General features: G+C 30.8%; 1 protein-coding gene across 3 annotated transcripts in view; it reads right to left on the reverse strand.

The window, feature by feature from the left end:
• Nucleotides 1-1339: 1339 nt before the first annotated feature.
• The window catches only part of LOC118179362 (polycomb protein eed-B-like), a 96911-nt gene continuing 85727 nt past the window's right edge, over nt 1340-12523 (reverse strand). For all 3 annotated transcript variants that reach the window (XM_085818607.1, XM_085818604.1, XM_085818603.1), the window contains one exon: nt 1340-1530. In XM_085818607.1, coding sequence (XP_085674733.1) covers nt 1398-1530 — 133 coding nt within the window. In that variant the 3' untranslated portion in view covers nt 1340-1397. The remainder of the gene's footprint in view (nt 1531-12523) is intronic.

The raw sequence follows: 12523 nt of genomic DNA on the forward strand, positions 1-12523 counted from the left end.
GGATTTCTGGACTTCTACTGCATTGCAGAAACTGCTACATATCCTCCAGAACAACAGAGGCAAGATACTCAATGCAGGCTGTTGTGTTGATCTGTGATAATGCTCGTCCACACACAATTCAAAACAAAGTACATTTTCTGTAGGGAAGTGTTTAACTATACATCCTACAGTTTTTGATCTTGCTCCTAGAGATTTACATCTTTTCTTACACCTAAAAATACTACTGTCTGGCCGACATTTTCAAATTCATAAAGAGAAGCAGATGATTGAAACATATTGGTTCTGATCCTGGCAGAGGAATTATATGAGAGAGAAATATAAAAATTGATTCCTATGATAAATATTTCCATTTCAACGAAGAATTATAAATAAGTATTTCCATTTCGATGAACTGTTGAAAAGTAGCTCAACAACTGCTACATTTGTTCGAATAAATGTTTCCATGTAACTAGAGAAACTTACGTTCAGCATGCAGCTCATACTTGCAAACTTATCAAAAAAAAAAAAAAAAAAAAAAAAGGGACTCTTTTTAAAATGCACATTTTCCTGACTTTCCCTGATCCTTCACATGAGAGAAAAACCTAACATATTACATATTACTACACAAAATAAATAATTTAAAAAACACCTAAATTTTTATAAATCTCTACATGTAATAAAAGAAAGAGTCTGCATGTGTCTTTCGTTCATGCTGCACACAAGCTAATAGACCCAGTACTACGAAATTTGATACATAGGTGCATCTAGACAACAGCCAGTGCATCTCGAAGTGATTTTTTCAAAATTTGAATTAGATTTTTTTAAATTTTATCTTTTTTGATGAAATCCCATCATTTTGAATAGTTTCATTCTTTCAGAAATATGGTTTTGGCAACAGTTTTTCATTCAATGCTTTATATATTGGACTGCTGACTGTTGAAAATATGCACTGTTGCCATTTGGAAAAAATGAAGGTGATAATTTTGTTCAGTTTTTGAATTTAATGTTTCTCTTGGATATTGGGCATTTGTTGAGAGAAGGCAACGGGAAGCTCGTTAATTTATTTATTAGGATAATTAATATTAAGGGATATTGCTTATTCCATTGTAACTTTTTTATACGTAATACATTTTTATTGAAATTTGTGTCTTTTTTTTAAATATATATAAAGTTGTTCTGCAGAGTAAAATTCTGTGATGTTTTTTAATTTAATGTTTGGTGTTCCTTTTAGGCATTTGTACGGCATTTGTTTGGTGTTCCTTTTCGGCATTTGTTTTAAATACAATGCCTAAAAGGCATTGTATTTAAAAACGAAACGAAGGGTGGCCATATAGCAGATACTACTAAATAAAATATAAAATTTATAGTGTATAAAAATTTATTAAGTATACAAATTCAGCATATTTACAAAGGCAGACTTATGCTTTACTTATTCTGTCCCATCGCCATACAGTACCATCATCACAAACACATAATAATATAGAACCATCTTTATTCAGACTTGTCTGACGAATCGGGCTGTTGCATTTGGGATGGGTGAGAACTGTGCATCTATTAAAATAGAAAATTTATCATCATAAAAGTGTGAAACACACTGATAAAAATGAGACAAAATACATTAAAATATTATGAAAACAGACATTAAAATAATTATAAAAATTACAAAGACACGTCAACTTGCCAAAATCAAAAATCACTAAACCTTTTCACTAAATACTATCTTATTAATATCTAAAAGGTGGAAACTATAAATATTAAAACTGGTACAAAAATACTCAGGTATTTCAAAAGTATTTCTATTAATTTCAACATTTCATAAAAAAATAATAGTGCAACCTGTCTTCACACAATTAAATATAATACAATATACATATGGACTAAACAAGTTGTAATGTTTTCATCAACTATGCACTTTTCAATTCATTTAAAGCATACACAATTCTAAGTGGAAAAAATATTATGTACAAGAATTTCCTGCACAAAGTGGTCTTTTAGTGAATAGAAGATTGTGAAACTAATTGTACAGAACAAGATGATAATCTACCTAATTTTGAATCCACAAGAAGAATATCCAGATTATACCATCTCGGAAGACTGTCAAATTTCAGAAAAACCTAAATTTATAAACTTAGTGACCAGTGGTCAAAGTGTAAAACCCCAAAGACAATGTACACTTTGTGCAGTTAAAGAAAAAAAAAAGTAGGACATGTTTTATCTGTAAATTTTGCAATATTCCACTATACAAAAAGAACTGCTTTGAATAACATCATATTAAAAAATACTAAAATACATACTAAAAAAATATTAAACTATTTCTTATTTGAAGCATGTCAATATATGGATTATGATGTATTATATAACTATTTAACTGAAAACCATTGTAACAGTTAAAATGAATATAGTGTTAATTAATATCATGAAAAAAAAAAGATTTTATTAAGTCTAATAATCTTATAATAACAATAGTAAGAGATTCTGGATTCTTCAAGAAAGAAGCATCATAATTTTGCTCAGAGCAATTGCCATGCAGACCTGTTTTTGAAGAAAGTGTTTTCAGTATATTAAGATTTATACAGAACCTAAAATTAGTCCTTGTTTTAATAATAATATTGAAAATTCTCTCATTCATTTGAAGATTTAGCAAGATGACTAACATTATTCAGCATATATCGGCAAGTTGCCCGATCACTTGTGTCCATTTTCTATCTTGTGCTTTCCCCCATAACATTAGTGCATTGGTTTTGGAAGTTGTTAAATGACATACCAAGCATTCTTTTGAAGCAACTATAGTAGCTTTTTTATTTGAATGCACCTTTACTTTCCTTTCTTTAGCTACTGATACTCGCACTTACAATCCTATCCTAAGTGGAGAGTGCACAAAGGGGGTGAAGCTGCACAAATATCCCCAAGAGTAATCACTTCATTTAAGTAGGTTATTATTAACATTCTACTTGGAAGAAATGAAATATATTCCAACAGAAATTCATATACACATTTCAGATGTTTGATGGGAACAGATTTTGGCCCCTACGGATGCAAAAGAGTTAAAAAGTCTGATTAATTTTTAAACTTAATTTTTATCACTTTTCACACAATTTTTTATTATCCTCATAAAGTTCTTACATAAAAACACATAATTTTTTTCTCTTTAAATAACTTTTTTCTACATTTCTTAAATCTTTACATTTAATGCTTTTTGAGCAGGAAACACCTGTCACTCAGCTGTTTTGAAAGAAATTAACATGTCAGTCTAATGAATGTGCAATTTGCCTTTCTACTATTAATATAGAAAGACCTTTTAACCATTTTTTATTCACTGAAGAATGTAGATAATTTTTTTAACACCTTTAGCTTTGAAAAACTGCATTGTGCTGAGGCCACTGACATTACATGCACACACAAATTTTTATTGCAACTGACACATTTGGAAAAATGTCTACCGAATTCTTTTTGTAAATGTACTGTCAAACAACTGCTAGCAGTTTGTGGTAACATAGGGGACAGCACAACTCTGCAGCAAGATCGAACCATTTATATCTTCCGAGTTTTATTTCACTTCACTTAGAGAATTTGTTTTGGGGTAAACAAAGTCTCTAAGTGACCTTCTTACAGCTTCTATTCAGGTCTTTATTGCTTTTTTGGCAAGTTCTTAATACCACAAATGACATTAAACATATCAGAAAAACGACTTATATGCTCAAATCTTTCTTTCAAGGACATACGAGCAGTGTCTATTACAAAATTAAAATTTGACATATAATTGATTTAATAAATATCTATAAAACATTCCTTACGCAAACTACATAAATTCTTATCTACAATTTCTGGCCCAGGTCTCTTGAGTTGATTACGCATTGAAAATTAAATGTTTCCAATTTTTTTTGGATATGGAAAACAGCCAATTTATTATTTTCATCTGAATTTAAAGTTTCTTCTACTGTTTCCACCCTTTTCTCATTTAAATGTTTTCCTAAGTAACATGTATTATATTTATAAGCTCTATAACACTATATTAGTCTTCTCCTTTTGTGTTCTTTAAAACTGGTGATTTTTTACTAGAATCAGTTATTGGGAGATTTATTTTAATTTCACTAAAGTCATTAACTTTATTCCTCATAAAACTGGTGATTTTTACCAGAATCAGTTATTGGGAGATTTATTTTAATTTCACTAAAGTGATTCACTTTATTCCTCGTATCATCACATTGTTTACTCAGTCACACTGCAATCTCACATTTTGTTTAAAATTTTATTTAATTTGCCTGCCTTGATGTGTGATTTAACAAATTTATCTTATACTTTCTCTCTTCAGACTTTGATAAATATTTTCTATCCATGTAGTATACCTGCTATAAATTATACATAGGCACAATCTATGGTCAACAAATACAAAATTTTTTCTCAGACATAATTAAGAAAACAAATCACAAATCTTTAAACAATTTCAACAAACACATGAAACTTTCATAACTTAGGAATTCTAGATACACGGAGGATTATTTCAATCTTGCTTTGTGTAAACTGGCTGATGTGCACCAAATGCCATGCAGCCAGTTCTTTAATGGGATGATCTAGTTCCATGGCGGCAAGCCTATGACCCATGTGTCATAGACACTGACCCATGAAGGCTATTTAGACCCACTAATTTTTATTAACTTATTTTTTATCATAAAAAAGAGAAGAGAAAATTGAAAATATTAAAAAAAATTAGATCTAATGTCGAATTTACAAAACAAATATTTTCAAGTGCATATTGCTCAAATGATTTTCTTTCGTGTATCCCTCAACACACAGCCACGCATCTCTCAGCTTCTTCCATGATTCATTACAGGTTACAATTTTAAATGTGCAGGTGCCTAAAAAATTGTTTGATGTGGCATGTCTAAGGTTTGTGTATGAAATTGCTACAAAAACATAGATTTCAACGATAAAGGTAGGACGGTTTTTTGTGGATGTAAGATTAATTATTTTCTGATTTCTTATTTTTTTAAAAACTGTTTCTAAACTATTCCAAAAAGGTTTTCTCTCAAATTAAAACTGTAATAAATTAGACAATGTTTCAATTCAGAAACCATGATATCCTTTAGCCAATAATGATTCAAATACACTGACATTAAATCAAGGACTGTAAGTTAATAATTATTACTCATCTGATAAACTTATAATAATGTTGATTTTCATTTCGATTATGTTGGTAGTTTTACAACTTCGTGACATGAATAGAATGAAAATCTTTACATGTTGTTTAAAATCTTGACTCAATGTTAGAAATGTGTAACAACATTATGCATAGCGCACACTATAACTACTTGTCATTGATAAACATTTAACATAAACCGGCTTTAGTGATTCAGACTTTTGATAAAAATGCCTTTTGCATGGAGTGTTTTTTCAGGTTGAGTAAATGGTATTTCTTGAGAATTGAGGAAATCATTAAATTTGCAGCATCATCACAATATAAACTCTTTTGCAAAAAAATCGAAGCACTGTGAAAGAAGTGGTTGTTTTTGATGAAATTGAATATGTGTATAGGTCATACACAGATAATAAAATTATTTAAAAATCAAGGTCATAGTACCTGTTCATGGCTCACAATCACCCATTGAGTGTTCCAATTAGTAGTTGGTCGAATCGTCCCTGGCGGCAATGCATGCTTGAATTTGTTGAGGCAAGGAGTGGTAGAGGTTCCTAATGTTATCCTGCGACACATTCATCAGTTATCAATAACTGATGTTGTCACTACAGATCTGCAATATTTTATGGTGCCCGAATCTGGTGGCGTACTATGTCCCAGACATGCTCGATTGGTGAAAGGTCTGGTGATCTTGCTGGTCAAAGAAAGAGTATCAACTGCACGCAGACAGCCCAGAGATATGACAGCGATATGTGGCCTGGCATTATCTTGTTGGAAAATGGCCCCAGGATGATGTGCCATGAAGGGTAATGCAACCGGCAGGAGGATGGTATCAACATATTGTTGAGCTGTTAAAGATGTAGAGAGGATGACTAAAGATTACCTGCTATCATAAAAAATAGCGCCCCACACCATCACACAAGGGTTATGGCTGTATGCCTTTGTAAAACAAAGGCTGAATGGGACCGCAGGCCCCGTCCTCTCCAGACACGAACACGGTGGTCATCTGCTTCAAGAGTGAAGCAGGATACATAGATGAACACTATACGATGCAAGTCTGATGGCAGCCATGATGGTCGGCTACGACACCACTCCAGACGACACCGCCGATGTTGTGGGGTCAGAGGCAAACGTCTTAAAGTCCTCTGTGAGCATAACCCCGCATCAGACAAGCGCCGTTGAGATGATGGATGGTACCACGGCAGGTATAGACCTGGCTGTAGTGTGTTGAATTGTCAACAACGATACCGTTGGAGCGGTTTGGGCCTGGCGAATAATCATCTTATCTTGCCTTGCAATTGTGCTCCTTGGCCTTCCAGAGCCTTCATTTTGTCGGCAATTTCTTTGTAGCAACCACTATTGCAACATCTTTGCACAGCAGTGTCTGTATGCTGTAGGTGGTGGCCTATTGCTCCATGTGCTTTTTTTTTTTTTTGCAAAAGAGTGTATAATATTCCCATATACTTAACGTCTATCTTTAATAGTTTCATTCATTAAATTTTAACAAGAATCCATGAAACAAAATTTATTTTCTTGAAGTTCTTATTTTATAAAAAATTCTTTAAATCAATTTATTATATATTTAGAACTTGATTTTTGACACTCTTTTGTTAAAATTACTGTGCTTTAAGCAAATTTTGAGATATCAAAATGTTTTACCACAAAAAGAAGGTAGGTGTAATTTTAGTTATTTTATTTCTACCTCTTTATTAATATCCGATATCATTACTATAATATTTAATAAAGCATAGAGGTTTATAACACACTGTAACGATTTTAAAATTGTAAATTTATTTCAAAAGTTAAAAAAAAAATTTCTTTAATGTATTAAAAAGCAGATTTTAAAAAATGCCTTAAAGGATAAATGCTGTTTTGCATATAATTGAACTAGGTGGCTAATATATTCTCTTTGAAGTACAATTTTTACACATATTAACTTATAAAAATGACATCTGAATGTTTCAAATTATTCTTTCTTTTAAGTAATCAGATTTAGCATTCAAACACCTAGATGAAAAGTTTATAACTTTAGTTTCATAAGTGCAGTTTAAGAATAATAAATATAAAACTAAGATGGGGGGGGCTAAAACTCCATAGATACAATTTTCTTCCACTTGAACAGTAATTTTAGATAACATTAAATCATATCATGATTTAATAATTTAACTTTATTATTTGTTTATTATTAAATTTTCTCATATATACATGAGATATTTTTCCAGTCAGGCACATGAATGAAGTTTGGAAGAAATGATGACACAGAAGAAATTAACTTTATATCTCCATCTCTTTATTCAATTGAAAAGGCATTTTATCACTCTTTACTAAATAAATTAATTTTAATGCATCAGAAGATTAGAACAAAAGAAAGGCAGATAAGAAGCAGCGGCACAGGTCTTGACAGCAGAGGGAGAAAATAGCTTCTGATGCAAAAAGGCACGAATTTGTTATTTATAGAAACAGTTATATAATAGGCTGGAATGATCTCGTAAGTACTGGTCTAGGGGTGAAGATCCTAAATTGCAGAAAGTTATTTAAAGGTTGCTAGTTCGCATAGAGCAAAGCCGTCCTATTTTTTATATTTTACATACATATATTTGTGTATTGAATATGTTAAAAAATTCTAAAATTATGGGATTTTAAATATAATTTTTTTTAGTAGCCCCATACTATAGAAGCAGTTAAAAAAAATTAAAACAAATGATAAATCTTCCAAACCTTTATCTGAGAAAATGGTTTGAAAAATATGGTGTGATTGAAAAGAATAAAATGACTGTGTGTGTAAACTGCAAGAAACAAGTACTTTCACATATATATACAATGCAAAAAGACATTTTGAAAAGCTGTATTCAAAAATCAGCTTCTCAACAGACGAAGAAAGGAGAGAATATTTTTTACCAAAAGAAAAGCAGAGTAATTCACAAACCAATGTTTTAAATAATTCCTTGATTCCAAAAAATAAAAATATAGCTGCTAGTTGTCAAGTAACCCACTGCATTACTTGCCATGAGAAAGCTCTTTCAGAAAGTTAGTTTGTGAAACAAACGTTTTTTAGAATGTAGTGCTACTTTATTTGCAGATTTTTAAAGGGAAAGATTTGTTTATAAAGTGCAAGAATGAGCTACCATTAAGTCACAATACAATTAAAAATCGAGGAACAGAATCAGAAAAAAATATTTCTTCAAAAATACATAAGGATTTAAAGTATGCAGAAATATACTGAATTGCTTTAAATGAGAGTAATGATGTAAAAGGTTATGTACAATTAGCGTGTTTTGTTTGACATAAATCAGGTAATATACTGAAAGAAGAGCTAACAGAACTAATAACTTTGAAGGGGAAATATACCAATCTTGATATTTTTAAAGAATTTAATAATGCATTTAAAAAATTCAATAGTGACCTATAAAAAATTATTTCTAAAACAACAGATGCAAAACACCATATGGTGGGAAAAAACATTGGTTTTATTTAGCAGCTTAAGCAAAATACAGTACAAAGTCCGAATCTGGACATCTATTATCTGGAATGATCTAAAATCCGGACCTCAAAACCACCAACAATGCTTTTCTCCTGGGTTTTACGTATGTGCATTTGATCCCCCCCCCCCTCCACGCATAATAAAACATCTGGAGAGTACTGATTCTTAATTTCACTTTAACACTAAATAAAATACCTTGTTATTGAAGAAACATACCTTTTAGCATAAATTTGTATGATCAGTAATTTGGCTCCATTGCTGCGTATCTGCTTTTTGCCACACATCTCAAACCAAAACATTCCACATAGATACATCTTTGATCTGATGCCAACCTGGCGAATCATTATTTATTATACTTTCCTTTCATCACCGCATGTTTACCAAAACATGACAAGGTGAGTAATGACTCATGTAGCCATGCCTAAACAATTTTTTTATGTTAGTAATTGACTAATAAAGGAGTATGGTAACCTTTTATGTTGACATTATGTTTGGCGATGATTACAGATTTAAGTTAAATGCACTAAAAAATGTTGACGAAGAAAAATTTACCAAAAATTTCTTTCCATATACTAAAAATAAATTTTATTGATAATACTCACAGACCTAACGATTACATTTAGGGCTATTTGAATTAAGAATAACTGATTTGTTATTCACATAAACTCAGAACCAGTGCCAGGGCTTGTATGGCCGCATTAAATCACAGAATTTAGGACCCACAGAGACTGCATCAGGCGGTAAGATATCTAGCGTCTGCCCTCAATAAAGCTTAGATATATGGTGGGAATTTATTTATTCAGAACTCTGATAAGCCTTAAGCATGTGCAAGAAATAGGCGTAAGTATAATAAATAACTAATACAATTCAAGCTTAATTGTCTCACTGCGCAATAGAAGCAAGATAAAATTTAACGGAACAACTTGTCGTTAGTTGCCAAGCTCATGATGCATAGCCAAATATGTAGTGAAGGATAGCTAAATTTGAAGGTTTTCGGATATCGCAAAACAAAGGTGAAATTTTCCAATTAAAGGATTTTATAAAGATATGTGGAAAAGCGGTAATAAATGAAGATGATATAAAAGAAGTTTTTCATTGTGATGAAAATGCTTCTTAATAATTAATCATTTAATGAATGGTGAAATCTGTAGTATGTTTCTAGATCCAAAAAATACCGCTATCAATAGTGCAGAAAGTGACAAAGAAGTTACTGAAAACGAGAAAATTTCGATTGACAATTTAGTTGGAATTCTTGAAACAGCAGTTACAGGACTTCAACAATGTAACTAAACAAGAGATTATGTCTGTCTACAGAATTAAAGAGAAAGTATTAGAACAAAAAATGGAATAACTTAAACAACTTACATTGAAAGAAATGTTTAATAAGGTAAACAAATTAACATTAAGATTTTTTCGTAAATTTTGTTAGCCTTTAGATCATAAATACTTCATTATTTCATAAATCACGATTTCATATTTTTAATTTTATAATTACCACATGCCATCTTAAGATTAAAGACTTCGATTGACAATTTCGATAGACTTCGATTGACAATTTCGATAGACTTCGATAAACCACAAATATGTGGTTTAAAGGTTTCAAAACATTTTCCAGTGTAATACCTGATGTAACAAAAGTAATCAATTCTATAAATGCAAGATGAGCATTTGCACAATTATTAGAGGAAATTAAGTGCCAATATTCTGGGGTTTTAACATACAACATTCAGTTCCTCAGCTGTAGTCACTTTCTTAATTGGTTTGTCAGTTTATTATAAGAAATAAAGTTATTTCTGAATGAAAAGGCAATAGTTATGATGAATTTTCCAATACAGTCACATAAGAAAATTTTCCAATATGTCACATAAGAAAGTTAAATGATTTAACTTTCTTATGTGACATCATGTAGTAGTTCAACGAACTGAATAAAAAGCGATAGGGAAATGGACAAATTACATTAATGATATTTATAAATATTAAAATGTTTATGACAAAACTTCAGATCTTCACTAAAGATACAGAAATGAAATTCACGAAATATTTTCTTGAATTACAAAAACATTTTCAAAATAAAATAAGTTTTCAAAACACGCTTGACTTTCAAGAAAAAGCAATTAAAAATATTTAATCATTATGCAGAAAATAAAACAAGGTTTCCAAGAGAGATTTAAACAATTTTCCACTTTATCAAATACATTCACACTTCAGTTTAATCAAATACATTCCACTTTTTTTTTTTTTTAATACAGTCAAAAGTCGTTAATTTGGACACCCATAATCCGGACCTCAAAGCTACAAACTTTCTGCGCATGCGTCAATGGCTGCGAATATGCGTGTGCGCAAGCGCATAATACGTTTATGCATGTGCGTTTAATGTATAACGGACGGTATAAGCTAAGCTAAAATTATCTAATTCAGTTAATGTTGCAGATTGCATTGTTCCTTAATCTTTGAATTGGTTCCAGCTTATTATTTTTTGCAGATTGTTAGAGCATATTTATAAAAGTAAGCTTGAACTTTCGATTATGTCACATAGAATTTCCGATATATATTTACTAATATGTAAAGGATCTACAAAGCGAAAGTATGTTTTGAAATCTGAAATCTGTTTATCAATTTCATGCTGTTCTGCGGCAGGGGGCGGGGAGAAACGACGCGGCGTGTAATGAATTGGAAGTTGATCTGTCAGCACTATCCTTATGATCAGGACAGATGTTTTTATTTTATTTGGCTTATAATTCCTTACTAAATGTAGTATTTCATCTCGATGTACTCCGTCTTTGGTATGATTTAAATCAAGTTCCTCGTCATTATAATTCGCTTCTGATAGTGAAGAAAGTGACAGAGAGGTTATTGAAAACGTAAACATTTCGATTGACAAATTAGTTGGTATTCTCGACACAGCAATTATAGGACTTGAACAACGGAACTTTATAACTAAACAAGAAATTATATCTGTTTAATAGAATTAACGAGAAAGTATTATCACATGAAACGAAGCAACTTAAACAACTTACATTGAAAGAAATGTTTAATAAAGTAAACAAATAAATATTAAGCTTTTTCTTTTTGTAAATTTTGATACCCTTTAGATCATCATTGTTCTTTATTTCATAAATTACGGTTTCATATTTTTAATTTTGTAATTTCTGCCTGCCATCTTACCAGATTTAAACTGATGATCTATAATCCGAAAAAAAATCGATAATCCGGAATCCCCGTAGTCCCGACGAGTCCGGATTAACTACTTTTGACTGTATCCATAAAAAACAGAATTTGAAACAATGGAGTTAACTGAATTTATGTGGTTAGGTATCTATGATTTAGAAATGGAATTAGTTGAATTTCAAAAAGCAGCATAGTGTGGGAAAAATAAATTTGAGAACTTGATTTCTGAAATTGAAGGAATACTTTCTGAAAAATCCCACACCAAAAATCGGAAATATAATATTAAATGTATGGGATTCTTTACCAAACAATTTTATTTCAATGAAGGAACACGCTAATGCTCTTTTAACAATGTTTGGGTCCCCATATTAGTATGAAAAACTGTTTTCCTCGATGAATTCTGTAAAATTTAAAAAAAAGAAATAAACTTGGAAATGAACTGACTGTGAAATGAATTAAACTAATGAATAAGGAATAAGAACCTCATATTAAGAAACTATCTGAAAATAGGTAACAATAGATTTTTCATTGAAGATACTCTTATTAATTTTATTAGACATATATCTGCATTTATTTTTAATAATGAAGAATATTTTATAATGTATACGTGCATTTATTTATTCCTTGTTCATTCAAATACTCAGTACACTGGGCATGGTATTCCCTGGTGCAGTACTTATAGGTATCACCTTGAATTTTGACATACATTTTTTGATGTTGACCTTATTTTTTTGCTTTTCACTTGGAAAAGCAAAAGTAAA

This window comes from Stegodyphus dumicola, chromosome 6 (genome assembly GCF_044657685.1).
Source record: "Stegodyphus dumicola isolate Sdum_Otavi_A_Nest chromosome 6, ASM4465768v1".
In the NCBI taxonomy this organism is placed as follows: domain Eukaryota; kingdom Metazoa; phylum Arthropoda; class Arachnida; order Araneae; family Eresidae; genus Stegodyphus; species Stegodyphus dumicola.